This window comes from Leucoraja erinacea, chromosome 26 (assembly GCF_028641065.1).
Source record: "Leucoraja erinacea ecotype New England chromosome 26, Leri_hhj_1, whole genome shotgun sequence".
Classification (NCBI taxonomy): domain Eukaryota; kingdom Metazoa; phylum Chordata; class Chondrichthyes; order Rajiformes; family Rajidae; genus Leucoraja; species Leucoraja erinaceus.
Window position 1 is genome coordinate 25,335,857 of NC_073402.1, and position 23,386 is coordinate 25,359,242.

Below are 23,386 nucleotides of genomic sequence, written 5' to 3' on the forward strand. Positions count from 1 at the left end.
ATGCTGCCTGACCCACTGAGTTGCTTTAGCTCTTTGCGTGTTTTTGTTTTGTAAACCAGCATCCTCGGCTCCTTGTATCCACAATTGTTTTTGACGCAAATGTTTTTGTGAAAATGTGACATGGGATAATTGAAATGATACATTTTGACAAGAAATTAAAAAATACTTGGCTGGGGAAAAATAGTAGGGATATAAAGAGGCCGAACGGCTACTTCTGTGATGTAAAATTATATTTCAGTGAAACTTTTTTAACCCTTTGCCATTAAGAGAGCTCACTGTTCTCTCACTGCTCGGTCTGAAGAAGGGTCTTGACCCGAAACATCGCCTATTCCTTTTCTCCAGAGATGCTGCCTGACCCGCTGCGTTACTCCAGCTTTTTGTGTCTATCACTATTCTTTAAATCCACTTGTATTTCGTTACATTGGCCTTGCTAAATTTAATTACAATACAATACAATACAATACAATTTATTTGTCGTTTGGACCCCGTTGAGGTCCAAACAAAATGTCGTTTCTGCAGTCATACATGCAAAACGAAAAAGACCCAAGACACAACACAATTTACACAAATATCCTTCACAGCGCATCTTCTCCTCGCTGTGAAGGAAGGCAAAAAAAACATTTCTCTCCCCTGCACTCCCCTCTCCCCCCCCATGTCGGAGTCAAAGACAGAGTCAAAGCCCCCAGCGGGCGATGTTAAATGTCCCGCAGCCATTAAAGCCACGCCGGGTGATGCAAGGCCAAGCACCGGGTCTTGGTGTTTCCACAAGTCCACAGCCCTTCACCCCCTTTTGAAAGTGGAGTACAAGTTTCATCCTTTTCCTCCTTAGTCAACATTCCCTTCCTTCAGACCGAGCTCAATGTCCCCACAGCAAAAATGACAATATTCTTGGTCTCAACCCGAAACGTCACCTATTCCTTCGCTCCATAGATGCTGCTTCACCCGCTGAGTTTCTCCAGCATTTTTGTCTACCTTTGATTGATTTTTCCAGCATCTGCAGTTCCTTCTTCAACATATTCTTAATTGTATGTATGCTACTCCAATTTTACTGCGGACATTTTGCCTATTCTGCTATGTACAAAGGGCTATTAATGCATTCACCCTCATTTCATCCTCTTTCCTGCTGACTTTGTTATCAAACCCAATTTTCCCTGGACTTCCAACCTTTAAGGCAACTAACAGCTCCTACAGTGCGGCAACTTGGGAGTCAGGCTCCTAGTTTTCCCACACTCATGAAAAAGCAGGGAGGCAGTGGAATTCACTCGTGGTGCATTTTAAAATCTTTGGTTCTTTGTGCCTTGATGTATCCTGTCGTCTGGGAAGCTTAAAAAAATGCCACGTGCTGGAGTAACTCAGCATGTCCAGCAGTGTATCTGGAGAGCGTGGATAGGTGACGTTTCGGGATCCCGATCCGAAACATCACCCATCCATGTTCTCCAGTGATGCTGCCTGACCTGCTGAGTTACTCCAGCAGTTTTATTTGTCTTTTTTTGTCAACCAGCATCTGCAGTTCCTTGTGTCTCCGTGTGAGAAACTATTGTGTTTGGACCTGAAAAAATGAAAGTTCCATTAAATGTGTGGCCTCCCTATAGTTTTGCCAACCATCGATAGACTGTTGGGTTGAATTCCCTGCGTCTGTGGCAAACCTTAATTCATCTTTTTCAATTGTCAGGATCCGAAGAGTGTGGCAGAAGAGAAAATGTGGAGTTAAATACGGCTATCTTACGATATCACACAGTACTGTGAGTAAAACGTGGTGGTACAGACTCGTGGAGGATAAACCTCAGGATGTTGGAGGTTACTTTATGTAAACCTGCTGTTATTGAACAGTGCAATTAAATAATGGACTACTATCATGTCTTTCTTTTAAATTGGGTTATTGGAATAACATATCGAATGACTTCCCCCATACCCTAACGCTAAGGTGTTTCTATCCAAATTGAAATTGCAAGAGGGACAAATTGCTTTTATAGTCGTGTTGCTGATGAAAATCAGATGCAATGTTGGGCATTAGTTCTGCGGACATTAGTGTGTCCCAGTGTGTCGTGAGCCATGCAGGTCGGAAAAATGCTCCAGGATCGATAGACTTGGCCAGTCTGAATGGCAACCTTAAAGTTGCTACATCTTTTAGATACATAGAAAATAGGTGCAGGAGTAGGCCATTCATCCCCCTCGAGCCAGCATCGCCATTCAACATGATCATGGCTGATCATCCAAAATCAGTACCCCGTTCCTGCTTTTTCCTCATATCCCTTGATTCCGTTAGCCCTCAGAGCTAAAACTAACTCTCTTGACAACATCCAGTGAATTGGCCTCCACTGCCTACTGTGGCAGAGAATTCCGCAGATTCACAGCTCTCTGGGTGAAAAGGTTTTTCCTCATCTCAGCCCTCAATGGCCCATCCCTTAATCTTAAACTGTGACCCCTGGTTTTGGACTCCCCCAGCATTGGGAACATTTTTCCTGCATCTAGCCTGTCCAATCCATGAAGAATTTAATATGTTTCTATAAGATATCCTCTCGTCCTTCTATCCTTGGGGATAGTAAGAACCAGGATGCTGTATCTTTATTGATATCAACAGTTGACCATTTGGCGCAGGGGTAGAGCTGTAGCCTCAAAGTGCCAGAGACCCAGGTTTGATCCTGACTACAGGGGCTGTCTGTATGTGGAGTTTGTATATTCTCACTGTTACCATGTGGGTTTTCTCCAGGTGCTCCTGTTTCCTCCGACATGCTGGTGTGCAGCTCAGCTGCCTTCTGTAAATTGCCCTTACTGTGCAGTAGATCAATAGTCAGCACGGACTAGGTGGGCCGAAGGGCCTGTTTTCAAGTCGTATCTCTAATCTAACATGAACACTTCTGCGGATACTGAATGGAGATAGAGTAGGGTTCTTCCCTCTCTCCAGAGATGCTGCCTGTCCCGCTGAGTTATTCCAGCTTTTCGGTTTAAACCAGCATCTGCAGTTCCTTCCTACGCAAATGAATAACTCAAGTTAGTTTAAATAATGTTCTAGCTTAATGGCATTGGGTATGAAGTACAATTAATTATTTAAAAAAAAAAAAATTTAGGTCAGCTTGGGATAGAAATAATTCTGGCCTCTTCTCATGGGGGGGGGGGGGGGGGGGGGGGGGGGGGGGGGGGGGGGGAAGTCATTTTGCCCAATTTGTTTGTTCCAGTCCCGTTTTTCTCATTTTCTTCTCCAAATATCTCTCAGATCAACAGACCTCCGGCAAAACTCAACCTGCTCACCTGCCAGGTGAGGCCAAACCTCGAAGAAAGAAAATGCTTCGACCTTATAGCACGTAAGTGTAGTTATTGCAATGTGCACGCGGTGATCTTTCATTTGCGTTGGGCTGTTCGGCATTTCCCGAACTTTCTGCAACTGTGCAGGAAGGAACTGCAGATGCTGGTTTAAACTGAAGAGAGACGCCAAAAGCTGGAGTAACTCAGCGGGTCAGACAGCATCTCTGCAGAAAAGGAACAGGTGACATTTCGGGTCTGAAGAAGGGCCTCGACATGAAACGTCACCTATACCTTTTCTCCAGAGATGCCATCTGTCCCATTGAGTTACTCCAACTTTTTGAGTCTTTCTTTGCAACTATGGTAGTTCTGAATGGTGGTAACAGTCTTTGTGTTCAGAAATGTGTCAGCTAATGTCAACAGCAAACTACTCCAAGCAAGAGTATGATGGTCTTCCGTTCTTTGACTATGGCGTTTTCCAGATGAATGGTTGAGGCATATAGACTGGGAATATCCTGAAATCATTCCACCACTGATAAGGCACAAGTCTGGATTAATTTAGTTTAGAGATTCAGTGTGGAGACATTCTCTTCTGCCCACCGAGTCCGCGCCAACCAGCAATCACACCGCACACCAACACACTATCCTACACACACACACACACACACACACACACACACACACACACACACACACACACAAGGGATCATTTACAATTTTACCCAAGTCATTTAATCTACAAACCTGTACGTCTATGGAGTGTGGGAGGAAACCAGTGCACCTGGTGAAAACCCACGCAGGTCACGGGGAGAGCGTGCAAACTCTGTACAGACAGCACCCGTGGTCAGGATCGAACCTGATACTCTGGCGCTGTAAGGCAGCAACCCTAACCCTGTGCCACCTTGCTGCTTCTGATGGAATAGTATCCACTGGGAATTAGACCGCCTTTACAGGTGAGACAGAGATTCACCTGGACCTCTTCCGACTTTGTCTATTGCATCAGATCTCTCTGTGGGAGCAAACACAGACCTGGCCACCATTTTGCTGAACACCTGTGCTCTGTCCACTGTGGCCAACTGGATGAGTGGTATTCGAACATCTCCCACAAAGCTGAACAAATCCAAAATGAAGCAACCTGCATTAGCAGCCCATCAACAACCTAAATATTCAAAGTGTCACCCGTTCCTTCACTCCAGAGATGCTGCCTGACCCGCTGAGTTACTCCATCATTTTGCTGGTCCTTCATTGTCCTTGGGTCTAAATTCTGGATCTCCTCACCCCAAAGGCTCTGTGCAAATACTTCATTTACAAAGAGCGTAGTGCCTCAAGGTAGTGGCTTTCCTTGTAACACACTTGGTTGTGGGGGAGGGGGGCGAGTAGGAATGGGTGATAAATCCATTATGATAAATCTGATGAGCATGGCTCGATCTGATGAAGGGTCTCGACCTGAAACGTCACCTCTTCCCTTTTCACCAGAGATGTTGCCTGACCCGCTGAGTTACTCCAGCACTTTGTGACTATAATGGGTGATAAATGTTGATCTGTCCACCAATTTCCAAATCCTGAAAAGTGAGTGGTGATCTTATAGAGGTGTATAAAGTCTTGAGAGGAATAGATCGGGTAGATGCACAGAGTCTTTGCTCAGAGTAGGTGAATCAAGGACCAGAAGACATAGGTTTAAGGTGAAGGGGAAAAGATTTAATAAGAATCTGAGGGCCAACTTTTTCCAAACAACGGGTGGTGGATGTGTGGAATAACCTGCCAGAGGAGGTAGTTGAGGCTGGGACTATCACAAAGTTTAAGAAACGTTAAGACAGGTACATGGATAGGACAGGTTTGGAGGGACATAGATCAAGCGCAGGCAGATAGAAACATAGAAATTAGGTGCAGGAGTAGGCCATTCGGCCCTTCGAGCCTGCACCGCCATTCAATATGATCATGGCTGATCATCCAACTCAGTATCCCGTACCTGCCTTCTCTCCATACCCCCTGATCCCCTTAGCCACAAGGGCCACATCTAACTCCCTTGGGACTAGTGTAGGTGGAACATGTTGGCCTGTGTGTGCAAATTGTCCGAAGGGCCTGTTTCCATGCTGTATCACTCTATGACTCTATGAATAAGTAACAAAAAAAAATATCCGTTAATTAAATAAGGAATAACCATTCACCCTGCTCACTGTGGAGAACTCGTACTGCTTTTGAAGATCAACCATAATCTTTTGTATTTACCTGAGAGATTTAACGTGACCTTGGTGTAATATCTCAAACTGAAGGATGCCACCTCTGACAGTGCAGCACACCTGTGGGGAATGTGGGTCTGATGCTGTGATATGTGAAATTTAAGCTGAAGCTGAGTGGCTTCCCTTAACTCCAACACCTCTTAATTTCCGCAGATAATCGAACGTATCACTTCCAGACGGAAGACGAGCAAGAATGTCAAGTGTGAGTAAAAAGGGTGGCTTTTATACACCATTTCACACAGTATGGTGGATCACCTCGAAATTCAATGGTATAGTGCCTTTGTTTTTAATTCTTGCACAACATGAAGCCATTTAGTTTTCTCTCTGTAGTGATGGGTGCAAACGACTATTTGTAGGTTATTTTGTGGAGAAATTTGTCCTGGAACTTGCATGGGTTGCCCTTGGACCTCTACTGTTTGTGTCAGTGCCTGGGGAGAAGTAATTCCCATTGCAACATGTTTATGTCATGTTTGTGTAAATCAAGGAATTGCAGAAGTCTCATCCAAAATAGGAGAACATTAGAACATAGAACATTAGAACATAGAACATAGAACATAGAACATTAGAACATAGAACATAGAACATTAGAACATAGAACCAAAGGAACAGACCTTTCGGCCCATAATGTTTGTGTTGAACTTGATGCCTATTTAAATGGATCTCGGCTGTCTTTCCATGATCCATATTCCTCTATGTGCCTATCTAAAAGCCTCTTAAATGCCACTATTGTATCTACCTTTACCACCCATTGGGTAATATGTTCCAGGTGTAAAAAAAACAACTTTCCTCCTCTTCACCTTTATAGCTATGCCCTCTAGTGTTGGACTAGAGAATCTGGGAAAAAGGTTCTGAATGTCTACCCTATCTATGTCTATGATAAATGCATATACTTATATCTAGTCTCCCCTCAATCTATAACGCTCCAGAGAAAATTATCCAAGTCTATCCAATAACTGTGCAGCTGAAACCTTCTAATCCAGACAGCATTCTGATCAACCATCTCTGCACCCGCATCAAAGCCTGCACTTGGTCTAGTAGTAGTCCTATAAAACTGTATGCATCTACCTCATGGTCCTATCCTGTTTATTAGTTTACCAGCACCGGATCCTTATCCAGTGAGACTGTGTGGCCACTGTGATTTATGTCAAGTCTATAGCAGGATGGCACGGTGGTGTAGCGGTTGAGCTACTGCCTTACACCACTGGAGACCCTGGTTCGATCCTGACCACAGGTGCTTGTCTGTGTGGAGTTTGTACCTTCTCCCCGTGACGTGCGTGGGTTTTCTCTGAGATCTCTGGCTTACTCCCACATTGCATAGACGTACAGGTTTGTAGGTTAGATGGCTTGGCATAAATGTAAAATTGTCCCTAGTGTGTGTGAAGGGATCGTGTTAATGTGCGGGGATCGCTGGTCTGTGCTGACTCGGTGGGCCGTGTTGGGTCTCTAAAATGAAAACAGGAATCCCTTGATGATGGTTTGCAATCATGTTCTTGTGTTGTCAGGTGGGTCGCTGTGTTGCAGAACAGCAAGGAGGAGGCGCTCAACAATGCCTTCAAGGGAGACGCCAGCCACGGCATTAATGACACGGTACAAGAGCTGACTAAAGCCGTCATTGCTGATATCCGGGCGATGGCTGGAAACGAGGTGTGCTGTGACTGCGGGGCACCAGGTGAGTGACGCGGACTGGCAGCCAATCCGTCACAAGGGACAGACTCGAACAATAATTACTGCTGAGCCACGTCAGGAGATGTTGGGAAATGTACAGTAAAGGTGGGTCTACTGAGCACGTGAATGCAGGCTAGCTGTACAGGGAGGGTGGCACATAGAGAGAGAGAGACATCACTACGGCATGGTTGCCATTGATGGAGCGATGGAAATTGGGGATTGCAAGAATCTTGGGTTGAAGGGATAAAGAGGTTTGGTTTAGAGATACAGCGCGGAAACAGGCCCTTCGGCCCACCGAGTACGCATCGACCAGCGATCCCCGCACATTAACACTAACCCTACACACACTGGGACAATGTTACATTTCTACCAAGCCAATTAGCCTACAGACCTGTAGATCATTGGAGTGTGGGAGGAAACTGAAGATCTCTGAGAAATCCCATGCAGGTCACGGGGTGAACGTACAAACTCAGTACTGACAGCACCCGCAGTCAGGATCGAACTCGGGTCTCTAGCGCTGCAAGGATTATTTCACACATTTTTGTTTATAAAATGAGTTGCATTGGACAACAACATATAGCAGAGAACGATATCAAGGGGATAATCTATTAGATAGCGCTTACCATTGTTCAAGGAATGTGATCATAAATCTTTTTGTTTTCCAGCTAAATGTATATAATCCCCCCCTGGTTTATGTTCCAGATCCCACTTGGCTCTCCACCAACCTGGGCATTGTGACTTGCATTGAGTGTTCTGGGATTCATCGGGAGTTGGGTGTTCACTATTCCAGGATCCAGTCTCTCAATCTGGATGTTCTGAGCACATCTGAACTTTTGGTACGTTAAATAATCTCTTCCCCGCCTCTCCCCGTCCTCACCATCAAAACACCCCCAGGATTTCTCTGGTGGGCAAAAATGCTGGAGAAACTCAGCGGGTGAGGCAGCATCTATGGAGCAAAGGGATAGGTGACGTTTCAGGTCGAGACCCTTCTTCAGTTTGATGTGGAGGTGGGGGCGGGAAGAAGAAAGGAAGAGGCGGAGACAGTGGGCTGAGGGAGAGCTGGTAAGGGGAGGGAAGGAGAAAGTAAGGACTACCTGAAATTGGAGAAGTCAATGTTCATACCGCTGGGGTGTAAACTACCCAAGCGAAATATGAGGTGCTGCTCCTCCAATTTGCGGTGGGACTCACTCTGGCCATGGAGGAGGATTTCTCTAGTAGTTTTTCCACCTTCTATCAGTCGTTGTTTATCATGGAGTCAAGGTGACAGAGAGGACAGGATTCGGTCCTAAGGTTGTCCAAGGACACCTTTCAGTCACTGAACCATTTTTGAGTTGCAGCTACTGTGGTAGACAAAAGCAGAACAGCTTTTCATACAGAAGTTCCCCAAAACGGTAATGCCAGTGATGAGTATTAACAGAATAGATATTGTTTTGGGCGCAAGTAGAAAATCTAAGGTTATCTTAGTCTTGAAGGTGAAGAATGGGGTTCGGAATTTGTTTGTTGTAGCTTGTGGATTGGAGCACAGGAGTTGCAGAATCTTGAAGATTGGCCATTTTGGAATGGGATGGAGGTGTTATGGAAGGCACGTTAGGGATAGTATGGGGTGGGTTGGCGCACATAGTGAGTTGTGACATAGAAAGTAGGTGCAGGAGTAAGCCATTTGGCCCTTCGTGCCAGCACCGCCATTCAATATGTTCATGGCTGATCATCCAGAATCGGTACCCCGTTCCTGCTTTCTCCCCATATCCTTTAATTCCATGTCGGGAGATGCACATAATATGTTTGGCCACCCAGAGAAAGAGACTGCTGTTTTCATGTTTAAGAAAGAGCGGCAGATGCTGGAAAAATCCAAGGTAGACAAAGATGCTGGAGAAACTCAGCGGGTGAGGCAGCATCTATGGAGCGAAGGAATAGGTGGCCTTTCGGGTCGAAACCCTTTTCTTCAGACTGAAGAAAGGTCTAGATCCGAAACGTCACCTATTCCTTCACTCCATAGATACTGCCTCACCTGCTGAGTTTCTCTCTAGCATTTTTGTCCACCTGCTGTTTTCATGGTTAGTTGGTGTTTTCACTATATAGACTGTTTGTACCATTGACATGGGCCTGTCTTGTTTCCTGCAGCTTGCTGTCAATATTGGAAACGCACGATTGAATGAAATCTTTGAGGCAAACTTGCCAGCTCAGTGTGGTGTCAAACCCAGTCCAACCAGTGACATGTAAGTACCAAACATGGCCCAGTGCTGTGAATAGGTGGTGTGTGTGTGTGTGTGTGTGTGTGTGTGTGTGTGTGTGTCAGCACAAACGTTTTAACATCACGACCATGACGTCACCATCCCAGTGTCTCCACATCTATGTTTGTGCACTGGATTGGATTCTGGATATAGGAGCAAGGAGGTCCTTCTCCAGTTGTACAGGGCCCTGGTGAGACCACACCTACAGTATTGTGTGCAATTTTGCCTTCATAATTTGAGGGAGGGCATTCTTGCTATTGAGGGAGTGCAGCCTAGGTTCACCAGGTTAATTCCCGGGATGGCGGGACTGTCATATGATGAAAGGATGGATCGACTGGGCTTATATTCACTGGAATTTCGAAGGATGCGAGGGGATCTTATAGAAGAAGCATATAAAATTCTTAAGGGGTTGAACAGACTAGATGCAGGAAAAATGTTCTTCAGGCTTAGTCTGCAGAAGGGTTTCGACCCGAAACATCACCCATTCCTTCTATCCAGAGATGCTGCTATTCTGTCCCGCTGAGTTACTCCAGCATTTTGTGTCTGTTTTCTAATGTCATTGTGCAAACCTCCACAGCCTCCCACTGGCAGTTTGTTCCATAGACCCACCACTCCCACCACTGCAAAAAGATATCCCTCTGGTCCCTTGTATATAAATTATTTCTGACCCATAGTGCGCGCAATACTTTATTTCAACTACATCTTGTGAGTTCCACATTCTCACCAACTTGCAGTGGGTTATTCTGTGTAGACTTGCTGGTGTTGTGCTTTGTCTATGACCTCTAACATAACATCTGTGTAGTCTATTCTAACCTGGAACTCTGCGAATAGCTGCTGGACACCAGTCTATAACTTGCTTGTAAGTATAGTGACACAACATGGTGGCGCAGCGGTAGAGTTGCTGCCTTACATTGCCAGAGACCCGTGTTGGATCCTGACTATACGGTGTCTGTACGGAGTTTGTACGCTCTCCCAGTGGCCTGCGTGGGTTTTCTCCGAGATCTTCGGTTTCCTCCTACACTCCAAAGGCGTACAGGTTTGTAGGTTGATTGCCTTCGGTAAAATTGTACATTGTCCCTCGTATGTGTAGGATAATGTTAATGTGTTGAGTTTGCTGATCTATGTAGATTCGGTGGATGGGTGAAGGAGGATGAGGGGTGATCTTATAGAGGTGTATAAGATAATAAAGAGAATAGATACGGTGGATGCACAGTGTATTTTTCTCCACTGTAGGGGAACCTGAGAGTTTCGGTTTAAGATGTGGGAGGAACGATTTAACAGGAACCTGAGGGGCAATTTTTTTACACAAATGCTGGTGGGTATACGGAGCGAGCTGCCAGAGGAGGTAGTTGAGGCAGGTACTATAACAGCATTCAAAAGATATTTGGACATGTACATGGATCAGAAAGATTGAGAGGGATGTGATCCAAACACAGGCAGGTGTGATTAGTGTAGATGGGGCATGTTGGTCGGCATGGGCAAGTTGGGCTGAAGGGCCTGTTTCTATGAATATATGACTGTGATGTCTAGGCTATTCTCAGTGTTTGTCCATAACATTGCTCACCGTTCAGCTACCAGTGGTACTTGTGGCTGTGTTGTTTCTGGACCCCAAACAGTTATATACAAAACATCTGGTCTTGATGTCCAGCATGTTATTGAACGAACTGGTTTCTAGACAAGCTGATGATGCAAAATCTCATCGGAGTCTTGAATAGCGATGACGGATCTCATGGAATTATTTTGAAAAGTGGTGGAACTAATTGTGGTATCCTGGTAGATATCCCTCAACAACATTAATTGGTTATCATGTTGGTGGTTGGCAGCTTGTTGTGAAGAAATCATTTTGCACATGATGGCTCGGTGGCACAGCGGTAGTGCTGCTGCCTCACAGCGCCAGAGACCCGGTTCGATCCTGACTACGGGTGCTGTCTGTACGGAGTTTGTACGTTCTCCCCATGACCCCGTGAGTTTTCTCCCACACTCCAAAGACGTACAGGTTTGTCGGTTAATTGGCTTCTGGAAATTGCCCCTAGTGTGTAGGATGGGCAAGTGTGCAATTGAGGAAATTCAGAGTGTCTCCAAGGATCCTCCAGTGCTTCTACGCAGCGGCGGTGGAAAGCATCTTGTCCGGGAACATTACCATCTGGTTCGGGAATTGCTCTGCCAAGGACAAGAAGGCTCTGCAGAGAGTAGTGCATTCGGCCGAACGCACTATGGGAACTTCACTCACCCCCCTGCAGGAACTATACAACAGGAGATGCAACTCCAGAGCAAACAAAATCATGAGAGACCTCTTCCACCCCTGCAACGGACTGTTCCAGCCGCTATGGTCAGGCAAACGCCTCCGTTGCCATGCAGTGAGAACGGAGAGGTTGAGAAGGAGTTTCTTCCCAGAGGCAATTCGGACTGTAAACGCCTTTCTCACCAGGGACTAACTATACAGAACGTTTTTCCTTCTATTATTTATTATGTAAAAGAATATGTGTGTTATGATTGTGTTTATAATTTGTTTGGTTGTTTGTTGTTTGTCTTTTGTACAAAAGTCCGCGAGCATTGCCACTTTCATTTCACTGCACATCTCGTATGTGTATGTGACAAATAAACTTGACTTGACTTGACTTGACATGGAACGAGTGTGAATGGGCTATCGATGGGCAGCATGGACTGGGTGGGCCGAAGGGCCTATTTCCATCCTGCATTGTTACCCTAAACTAAATTTGCAAGGGTTGCTGTGTTGCAAAGTACATTATTGAATGCCATATTCTGTAAGGAACTGTGCAATTGAAATCTTTTTATTCCGATATCCATAGGAATGCCCGAAAAGAATATATTACCACAAAATATGTGGAACATAAATATACCAAAAAAGGCATCTGCAGAGGGGGATTTAAGCTGTTTGAAGCCATTCGGAACAGGGACCTCTTGGCATTGCTGCAGATGTATGGAGAAGGTGTGGATTTTACTGCACCCCTGACACTACCCGATGGGCAGGTAATTCTTGTCACCTTCTGATGGATGATGTTTCCCAGATTCATATCTTTCAAAATTAAAAGATTCTCTGGGCCAGAATAGGCGGGTACTGTTTCTGGTCTAAATTAGATGAATACATTTTTCTGGATGTTAATGAGATTTTTTTCGCCACAGACGAGAGTGCTTGTGTTTGTATTTATGTTGTTGTTATTTGTTGGATTTTATCCCGTCATTGTATCCCCTCTGAGCTCCTTCTGATAGTTGCCACCTCTGCATCTGTTCCTCGAAATTGTCATCTCTTGATGTTTGCAACCTTTAGCCCCACCCTTGCCCTCCACCCGTTACTAGTTTTTATAGAGATATAGCGCGGAAACGGGCCATTTGGCCCACAGAGCCCTCGCCGACCAGCGATCCCCGCACAATAACACTATCCCATACTAGGGCCAATTTTACACTTATACCAAGCCAATTAACCTATAAACCTGTAGGCCTTTGGAGTGTGGGAGGAAGCTGAAGATCTCGGGGGAAACACACGCGGTCATGGGGAGAACGTGCAAACTCCGTACAGACGGCACCCGTAGTCGGGATCGAACCCAAGTCTCCGGTGCTGCGAATGCTGTACAACACCGTGCCGAGAAGCTGGCTTCTCTCCTTTTGTGTCAGATTGCAGTGAGGAAATGAAAGAAGAAAAATAATTTGAATGGATAGATCTTGACTTTGTAATAAGAACATTTGTGGCGGCACGGTGGCGCAGTGATAGTTGCGGCCTGTCCCACAAGCATGCGACTCCATGCAGCAAGCATGACCTAACGTGGTCGCTTGAGCCGTACGGCCTCGTGGGGCCGGTCCCACTTCGATCGCCAGAGCCGTATGGAGTTGTGCGGAGCTGGTCCCGACATCGCGCGGGACTCCGAAAAACTGACCGTGTTAAAGAATTCCGCGTGGCAACGGCCTGCCGGCCCGCAGCCGCCTCAACGCCATACATCACGCGCGGACTTCGCTCGCACTTCATGTCACTCACTCGACCTCCGCGCGGCCCCCGCTTCTGGTTTGGTCGCGCTTGCCACATGCAGTCGCATGCTCGTGGGACAGGCCCTTTACACTGCCAGGGTCCCGGGTTCGATCCTGACCACGGGTGCTTGTCTGTAACAGAGTTTGTACGTTCTCCCCGTGACCAACGTGCGTTTTCTCCCAGCTCTTTGGTTTCTTCCCACACTCCAAAGATGTACAGGTTTGTAGTCTAATTGGCTTGGTATAATTTTTTATTTGTTTTAATTGTCCCTAGTCTGTGTGTGTAGGATAGTGTAAGTGTGCGGGGATCGCTGGTCAGCATGGACTCGGTGGGCCGATGGTCCTGTTTCTGCGCTGTATCTCTAAACTAAACTAAAGTTTGTGTGTTGCCAGTCCTGTCTGGGGGTTGTTGCTTTAAAATTGAAAGTTGTCACGAAGCAATTTCCTCCCCTATTTTTAAACTTTAGGAGCTTGGAGAAATACCACTGCACCTTGCTGTGCGTTTGGCTGACAGGTCCTCGCTGGCGTTGGTCGATTTCCTCATCCAGAATGGGTGCGTACTGTTTCTGAGTTAGGCGCACGCATTTTTCAGGCTGTTAATGAGAGTTCTGGCTGTCGAGACCAGAGTGCTTGTGTTGGATTATGTGGCTGATTAGAGTCATACAGCATGGAAACAGGCCCTTCATCCCAACTTGCCCACTCCGATCAACACGTCCCACCTGCCTGAAGTCTGAAGAAGGGTCTCGACCCGAAACGCCACCCATTCCTTCTCTCCATAGGTGCTGCCTCACCCGCCGAGTTACTCCAGCATTTTATGTCTACCTTCGATTTTATCCAGCATCTGCAGTTCTTTCTTACACACGTCCCACCTGCCCGTGTTTGGCCCTTATCCTTCCAAACCTGTCCTATCCATGTACCAGTTTCTTAAACGTTGCAATAGTCCCTGCCTCAAGTACCTCCTCCGGCAGCTCGTTCCATACACCCACCACTCCTTTGTGTGAAAGGATTACCCCTCGGGTTCCTATTTAAACCTTTCCCCCTTCACCTCAAACCTGTGTCCTCTGGTTCTCTACCCCCTACTCCGGGCAAGGGACTCTGTGTATTCCTCTCCTGATGTTTGTTCAACTTTGTTCCAAGTAGGAGTACCCCCTCTGAGCTCCTTCTGGTAATGGCCATCCGAGCCAGATGCTAAATCACGATGGTCCATGCAGATTTGTTAGGAAGGGGAAGGGGGGGAAAATGTGGAAATAAAAAAACACATGGTTTATTCGTAACATGTCCCACTTGTATTTACTGTACAGACTATTTATACACTCACTGCACCAAGCAACTCGATATCGCTTGGCTAGCCTCAAGGTTGTGAGGTTGGTGTAAATGATTAAAAGCAGCCGGGCGATTTTGCTTGCGTGCTCTTGCCCAGCCTTGTAAACATAGTTGTGGTGTTTCCCACAGGGGTGGGCTGGATGTGAAGACATCAGAGGGAAACACTGCCCTCCATTACTGCTGCCTGTACAACAAAACCGAGAGCCTCAAGCTGTTGCTGAAGGGCAAGGCCAGCACGCAGATCGGTAAGGCTGATTAAACGACATGTTCGGTGGCAACCTTGAGTTTTCACCTCTGGATTCCCCTCTCTGCTTCTCTAGTCACCTTCATAAAGCGATGGGAGCAGAATTCGGCCATTCGGCCCATCAAGTCTACTCCGCCATTCAATCACGGCTGATCTATCTCTCCCACCTAACCCCTTCTCCCCTTAACCCCTGACACCCGTACTAATCTAGAAATATCTATCTCTCTCTACCGTAAATAATATCCATTGACTTGGCCTCCACAGCCTTCTATGGCAAGGAATTCCAGATTCACCATCCTCTGACTGAAAAATTTCCTCCATCTCCTTCCTAAAGGAACGTCCTTTAATTCTTGAGGCTGTGGCCTCTGGTCCTAGACTCTGCCACGAGTGGAACCATCCTCTTCACATCCACTCTATCCAAGCCTTTCACTATTTGATAAGTTTCAATGAGGTCCCCCCCCCTCATCCTTCTAAACCAGCGAGTAGAGGCCCAGTGCCGTCAAACGTATGTTATCATATGTTATCCCACTCATTCCTGGGATCCTTCATATAAACCTCCTCTGGACCCTCTCCAGTGGCAGCACATCCTTCCTCAGATATGGGGCCCAAAATTGCACCCTTTACGGCTTCATCGGCAGTCACTGATATGCTTGCCTCTTCTACTTTTCCCAGAGTGCTTTAATGCTATGTTTTATTTTCCAGCACCCTGTCATCAGGGTGGTTTTTCAGCGATTAAATTGCTGTGCGAAGATTTATTTTTTTCCCGCCCCTGTGGAGTTTGGCCAGGAAGACCCTGGGGCCCCTTCCTTCCAGCATTCCCTTCAGCAGTTCATGTGGCTTTTTTAGAGTTCCAATCTCAGTGTGATAATCATCTCGTTGTAAATCAGCACAAAATTGGGCCAAGAAGTTTGTCTTTATCAAGCAGAATGAATTTGGGCCCCCTCATGCCTAGTAGCATGTGTCTGTTTAAAGAAAAAAACAGACCAGCAGTATGCGTCACGTTCTGCTCATTCAAGCACTGGCGTTAAGCTTCCAATCCATCGCCTGTCCTCCCCCCCCACTTTATTTATTTTTCCTTGCTACAAGCCAAATTGGAGGAACAGCAATTGCTTGGGCAGCTTACAACCCAGCGGTATGAATATTGATTTCTCCAACTTCAAGTAACCCCCCCCCTCTCTCTCTCTCTCTCTCTCTCCATCCCACCCCCACCCTAGTTACATACTAGTTTCACTGTCGTCCTGCTTGGTTTCCACTTGTTATCACCTTTTCCCCGGCCAACAATGGACCATTGTGGGCTCCACCTTTCCTTACTCTTTGATTTGTTTGACTTCCTGGCTTTGATTTGTTCTTGTCACACCTTTTCATTCATTTGGTCTTTGTACCTCTTCATTCTTTAGTTTCCCCTTGCCCCTTACTCACAGTCAGAAGAAACGTTGCCTCTTCCTTTTCTCCAGAGATGCTGGCTGACACGCTAAGTTACTCCAGCATTTGTGTCTGTCTTTTTGCCAACCTGAATCTGCAGTTCCTTCCTACACAGCAAGAAGAAAAAAAAATGGAGAAATCTTGCAGTGTTGCCTTACCTTGTTCAACATGAGAAATGAGATGATTATGAAGCAGATGCTACTGGGATGGTGGTCTTAGTTGAAGCTGAATAATTCCAGCAGAGAGCCACGGTGGGCAGGAAGTGTGGAGCACTTGTTTAGAACAGGGATGCATACTTGTGGCTCCTTTGCTCAGTTTGTGCCCCATTTTGGAAACTAGCCAAGACACGGGATCATTGACTGGGATTGTGTGACTTGGTTCACACCCGGGTGGCATGGTGGCACAGCAGTAGAGTTGCTGCCTTGCAGCGCCAGAGATCCCTGTTCGATCACTGGCTACGGGCGTTTCCTGTACGGAGTTTGCACGTTCTCTCCGTGATCTGCATGGGTTTTCTCCGGGAGCTCCGGTTTCGCCCCACGCTTCAAAGACGTACATGTTTGGAGGCTAATTGGCTTGGTAAAATTGTAAATTGTTGCTCGTGTGCGTAGGATAGTGTCAGTGTGTGGGGATCGCTGGTTAGTGCGGACTTGTGAGCCAAAGGGCCGGTTTCTGCTGTGTCTCTAAACTAGACTAAACCTCCAGACTTTTCCTCTCGCAGGGAACGTGGTCGGAGAAACGGCCCTGGACGTGGCGAAGAAGTTCAACCATACCCGCTGCGAGGAACTGGTACGGTTTTGGAACAAACAGCTAGACCATTTTTAAGCTCATTGTGATGAGCGTGAAGCAGAGGTTGAACTGTCCTGTGTCGCTTGCTTGCAGATTGATCAAGTGCTGGCGGGGAAGTTCAGTCCCTCAGTTCATGTGGAGTACGAGTGGGTTATGCATCAGGATTATGCTTATGACAGTGACGAGGACATGGATGAAAAGGTAACGTTAGACCCTGCGGTTTTGGTGTCGGCCTGCTGGCCAATGTTTAGACCTCTGCTGGAATATTGCGTTTAGTTTAGAGCGGAAATGGGCCCTTCGTCCCACTAGGTCCGTGCCGACCATCGATCACCCTGTACACTAGCAATAGGGACAATAGATCCTACACATTAGGGACAATAGGCAACAGGTGCAGGAGTAGGTCATTCGGCCCTTCCAACCAGCACTGCCATTCACTGTAATCATGGCTGATCATCCACAATCAGTACCCCGTTCCTGCCTTCTCCCCATATCCCCCGACTCCACTATCTTTAAGAGCCCTATCTAACTTTCTCTTGAAAGCATCCAGAGAATTGGCCTCCATTTGCCTTCTGAGGCAGAGAATTCCACAGATTCACAACTCTCTGGGTGAAAAAGTTTTTCCTCAACTCAGTTTTCTAAATGGCCTAGCCCTTTTTCTGAAACTGTGGCCCCCTGGTTCTGGACTCCCCCAGCATCGGGAACATGATTCCCGTCTCCAGCGTGTCCAATCCCTTGATAATCCTATATTTTTCTATGATTCCCTTCTAAGTTCCAGTGTATACAAGCCCAGCTACTCCATTCTTTCATTCTTCCAACATATGACAGTAAGAGGGCCAATTGACAATTTACGGAAGCCAATTACCCTACAAACCGGAACGTCTTTGGAGTGTGGGGGGAAACCGGAGCACCCGGAGAAAACCACATCGGTCACGGGGACAACGTACAAACTCCGTACAGACAGCACTCGTAGTCGGGATCGAACCCGGGTCTCTGACGCTGTGAGGCAGCAACTCTACTGCTATGCCGCCCATAGTACAGCAGGCATCACTATACATGGAGGATATCAAAGCCACTTGGGAGTGCATAAGAGATTTAGTAGAGGGCCCTGAAAACACAGCAACAACAGAGGGGATTTCAGACAGAGATTTAGTGCAGGCAGGTGGGACTAAGGGAAAAAATGTTGTTCGGCACGGACTTGTCGGGTTGAGATGGCCTGTTTCCGTGCTGTAATTGTTATATGGTTATGGTTATGGTTTAAACCACAATTCCTACTATATATACGTAAACTAAAGGCAGAGATTAACAGATTCTTGGTTAGTAAGGATGTCGAGGATTATGTAAAGGCAGGAGAATGGGGTTGAGAGGGAAGATAGATAAGCCATGATTGAATGGTGGAGTAGACTTGATGGGCCGAATGGCCTAGTTTGACATGAACATGATTTGATTAAAACATTCAAGATGGTGAATTGTTCTGCTCTGATCTGTTGCGTCTTCAGCAATGGAGGGTCCGGGACCCCTTTCCTAAGTCGGCTCTCTCAACTTTAACCTCCACTTCCATCTTTAAGATGTTGTTAAAAGCCTATTCTTTAAAACAAGGTTTTTGCCACGTAGGATCGTATAGCCTGTTGTGGATTGGTTTGATAATGCACCTTTGAAGTGGAGGGAACCATTTTACAAGTTAAACGTGCTCTATAAAATAATGTTGTTAATTTGTTAGTGTTTTGATCTTAAAGGGAAAACTGCAAGACCAACTCTATTTCCTCTTCTGATGGGATAGGTGAACCAGTGCTGCCCCCTTGTGGTGGGTTACTGTCCCGAACACCAAGAGGCCTGTTTGTGAATGAATGGAATATTGTGCAGGAAGGAACTGAAGATGCTGGTTTACACCATAGATAGACACAAAAAGCTGGAGTAGCTCGGCGGATCAGGCAGCATCTCTGTCTGAGTACATTCAAAACTGGGGTGGATGCATGGGAAGGAAAGCTTACACCAAAGATAGACACAAAGTGCTGGAGTAACTCAGCGGGACTAAGGATCGGAGCCCTTCTTCGGACTCTGTCTGCCTGACCCGCTGAGTTACTCTGGTGCTTTGTGTCTAAGCTGAGGTCATAAGGTCATAAACTCATAAGGAATAGGAGTAGAATTAGGCCATTCGGCCCATCAAGACTACTCTGCCATTCAATCATGGATGATCTAGCTCTCCCTCCCCTATTCTCGTACCTTCTCTCCATAACCACTGACGCCTGTACTAATCAAGCATCTATCTATCTCTGCCTTAAAAAATATCCACTGACTTGGCCTCCAACGCCCTCTACGGCAAATAATTTCACAGATTCACCACCTTCTGACTAAAGAAATGTCTCCTCATCTCCTTCCTCTAAGAACATCCATTAATTCTGAGGCTCCGACCTCTAATCCTGGACTCTCCCACTAGTGGAAACATCCTCTCCCCATCCACTCTATCCAAGCCTTTCACTATTCTGTATGTTTCAATGAGGTCCCCCCTCAATCTTCTAAACTCCAGCGGGTACAGGCCCGATGTTGACAGACGCTCATCATAGGTTAATCCACTCATTCCTGGGATCATTCTTGAGGTAGATGTTTGGACATGGGGGGAGGGGGGGAAACGAGAGGGGTGAATGGATTTGAGGTGGAAGGTTAGCTTTGATCCTCCCCGAGTTGGAGGAAGCATGAGGCATTGGCCTGTTTGTGTGTTGCATGATGTTGTTTAATGCCATTGGCCGTAGCGATTACTTGTCTCACCGGAACCGCTGTTGTCTCGCTCCTTGCACCAGGTCAGCCCTTCGCAAAGATCCTTCAAGTCCAGTGGTCTCGGCCAGATCTCGCCCACCACTTCCCCGAGTAACTCCGTAACTTCCTCGTTGTTCGTGAACCCCAATCCGTCCGGCTCCAAGAAGGAGAGATGGAGTTTCGCCGGCACGAATATCGTGAATGAGACGTACGGGGCCTTGGTGCTTCTGCCGAAGACAGTAGCTCCGTCTCCAGCCTCTGACTCGGTCCCACCACCACTGCCAATCAAGACGTTCACCAGGGGTGAGTGTTTATGGGGTAGACTGGGACAAGGGAGCCTTTAGAAATACGCTCAACCTTAACAGGGGCTACAGCCGTCACCTTGGGGATCTCATCGTGAATTTACAGTTGAATTGAAAGGTCTGAAATGCTAATGATGATTTTTACACGGTGGCGCAGCGGTAGAGTTGTTGCCTTACATTGCTTGCAGCGCCGGAGACACGGGTTCGATCCCGACCACGGGTGCTGTCTCTATGTCCTCCCCGTTTTCTCCGGTTTTCTCCGAGATCTTCGGTTTCCTCCCACACCACAAAGACGTGCAGAGACATAGGTAAATTGGCTTGCTAAATGTTAAAAGAAAATCGTCCCTGGTGTGTGTCGGACAGTGTTAATGTGCGGGGACAGCTGGTCGGAGCGGACCCGGTGGGCCGAAGGGCCTGTTTCCGCGCTGTATCTCTAAACTAACTTAACATTAGGTGCTAACCTGATTTTCCCTCAGCTGGTCCTGCTAGCTCTGTTTGTAGCATTCGGTCCGCCCTCCATTTGAGCTTCCCTCTCTCTCCCGTTATCTCTATCCTTTTCTACCATTCTGTTCTCTTCTCCCTTTCATGGTTGTTTACTTTCACTTGAACGTTTCTATTCAACTTGCCTCACCCAATTGCCAAACACTTTAACTCCCCTTCCCATTCCCACACTGACCTCTCTGTCCTGGGCCTCCTCCATTGTCAAGAGTGAGGCCAAAAGCAAATCAGCACCTCATAATTCGCTTGGCAGCGTCCAAACCAGCGCTATGATGTTTGATTTCTCTAACGTCAAGTAACCCTTGCACCCCCTCTCTTTCCATCCCTCCCCAACTTAGTCATCGTACTAGTTTCACTGTCGCCCTGTTGAATTTCATTGCCTGGATAACTCGTTACCCCAGCCCACAACCAACAATGGACCATTTCCTTGATAATCTTTACTTTTGGCATAACTTTCATTTATTTGTCCTATTTCTCTCTATAGCACGGTCTATAACTCTCGTTTCCCTTTTCCCCCGGATCTCGGTCTGAAGACGGGTCTCGACCCGAAACGTCACCTATTCCTTTTTCCCAGAGATGCTGCCTGACCCGTTGAGTTACTCCAGCTTTTTGTGTCGTGCCACACCACCATCTGTGTGTGTGCTTGGCGCATTCACACTGCGGGCCCCTGCCACTGAATTTTCTAATGGATTGAGGAGTGATTATTGTACTGGGCTGGATTAAGCTTGATTCACCCAACCATGCACTTGCCCCTCAGTGATGCCTTGGCTTTACTTGCCCTCCATGGCCATTTTTGCCTGTGTTCTGCCAACCTTCAAGCTTGCTCCGAAGATAGACACAACAAGCTGGAGTAACACAGTAGGGCAGGCAGCTTCTCTGGAGAGAAGGAACGGGTGACGTTTCGGGTCGAGACCCTTCTCCGCCCAGTTTTTGGACACAATGGATTCATAGCATTGTGATGCCCTCTTTCAGCTGGCTCCATGGACGGGCAGAACAGACGTGGCTCCTCATCACCGGGGCATAGCCCTGTTCACTCGCTGGCTCCATGCTACGTGACTCCACCCACGAAAGCTCCAGGTAATCACTCCCTTTGTTCCACAGACCCTTTCCTGTGTTTGGCCGGAGCACCCCCTGTGCGGGGAGCAGATGAACCATTTCAGGCGTAGAGTTGAATTGAAAGAAAACCTGCTTTTAAGATCTGGAATTGCAGTTTCTCTTTGACTATCGGCCAGTTGTTCACAACCTGCGTGTCAAATCAGACAAACCGCAGCCTGGAGGTTGGCTGAGCAAACGTGCCCGCCACAACGGGCGGAGATGAGGAGAAATGTCTTCAGTCAGAGGGTGGCGAATCTGTGGAATTCACTGCAAATTAATTCACTGTGGAGGCCAAGTCAATGGATATTTTTTAAAGCAGAGATAAATAGATTTTTGATCAGAACGGGTGTCGGGGGTTATGTGGAGAAGGCAGGAGAATGGTTAGGAGGGAGAGATAGATCAGCCATGATTGAATGACAGAGTAGACTTGATGGTCCGAATGGCCTAATTCTGCTCATATCACTTATGGCCTTATGATGTGATCACGGGGAGACTGACCTACCCCATCTATACTAATCCCACCTGCCTGCGTTTGGCCCATAATATGGCAGAGGTGCAGAATGGTCTGTCGATGTTCTATCAGTATAATTGCCTTAAGATTGCCTCTGAAATGATGAACTATACCAACTCTTTAATTTTGGTCAGGCCGACTGGATCTGCCTTGGAGACACTCGGTTGATGGGTCCACAGACGCTTTGAGCTGCCAGAGCAGGTCGGCTTCTCAGAAGAGGTTGTCCCACCACTGGGGTTCGCTGGCTCCGACAGAACTGCCAGAGTGCCGGAGGCAGGATCTGCCGACTGAGCCAGCCCTGCAGCACTCCGAGCCACAGCCCCCTCCCATGCAGCCAGCACCCACGCATGAACCGCAGCCGCCACTCAGGTAGGGAGCTCTGCTTTCCGGTACCGGGCTGATCATTGTGCTATCATCACCCAAGCCCTGCCGCAGCTGGTCTCTTGTGAAACCTTCATTGTGCACTTGTATTGATAGAGATTTTTCTTAAATGTTGCGATATTACCTGCCTCAACTACCTCTTCCGGCAGCTCGTTTCATGTACACACGCAACCCTCCGTGAGAAAAAGTTAGCCCTCGGGTTCTTATTAAACTCCCCCCTCTACCCCCTCACCACCTTAAACCTATGCCTTCTATGATTCCCCAATTCTAGGCAAGGGACTCTGTGAGTTCTTGCTATCCACAACAAGTTGTGAATCTGTAGAATTCTCTGCCTCAGAGGGCAGTGGAGGCTGGCTCTCTGGATGCTTTCAAGAGAGAGCTCTTAAAGATAGCGGAGTCAAGGGGTGCAGTGAGAAGGCAGGAACGGGGTACTGATTGTGGATGATCAGAGTGAATGGCGATGCTGGCTTGAAGGGCCGAATGGCCTATTCCTGCACCTATTGTCTATTGTCTACACATGCACCTTACATGATGGGCTGAAGGGTCTGTCTCCGTGCTGTATGTCTAGACTAAACTAAACTTAAATTGGAGAAGGGTCCCCACCTGAAACATCGCCTATCCATTTTCTCCAGGGATGCTGCCCAACCTGCTGTACTCCTCCACCATTTGTGTCTATCCTTTGGGTTTGTGTTTGTTCATTCTGTGCTGTCGTGTCC

At 47.1% G+C, this 23,386-nt stretch overlaps 1 protein-coding gene across 1 annotated transcript in view; it reads left to right on the top strand.

Moving 5' to 3' along the window:
* Positions 1 to 23,386, top strand: part of LOC129709853 (arf-GAP with SH3 domain, ANK repeat and PH domain-containing protein 2-like) — an 83,651-nt gene that overhangs the window by 54,161 nt on the left and 6,104 nt on the right. Inside the window, exons 12-25 of the mRNA XM_055656470.1 lie at positions 1,673 to 1,742; positions 3,215 to 3,302; positions 5,634 to 5,682; positions 6,983 to 7,149; positions 7,848 to 7,981; positions 9,267 to 9,361; positions 12,187 to 12,367; positions 13,825 to 13,910; positions 14,810 to 14,925; positions 17,065 to 17,132; positions 17,226 to 17,333; positions 19,928 to 20,186; positions 21,656 to 21,760; positions 22,424 to 22,658. Coding sequence (XP_055512445.1) covers positions 1,673 to 1,742; positions 3,215 to 3,302; positions 5,634 to 5,682; positions 6,983 to 7,149; positions 7,848 to 7,981; positions 9,267 to 9,361; positions 12,187 to 12,367; positions 13,825 to 13,910; positions 14,810 to 14,925; positions 17,065 to 17,132; positions 17,226 to 17,333; positions 19,928 to 20,186; positions 21,656 to 21,760; positions 22,424 to 22,658 — 1,761 coding nt within the window. The remainder of the gene's footprint in view (positions 1 to 1,672; positions 1,743 to 3,214; positions 3,303 to 5,633; positions 5,683 to 6,982; positions 7,150 to 7,847; positions 7,982 to 9,266; positions 9,362 to 12,186; positions 12,368 to 13,824; positions 13,911 to 14,809; positions 14,926 to 17,064; positions 17,133 to 17,225; positions 17,334 to 19,927; positions 20,187 to 21,655; positions 21,761 to 22,423; positions 22,659 to 23,386) is intronic.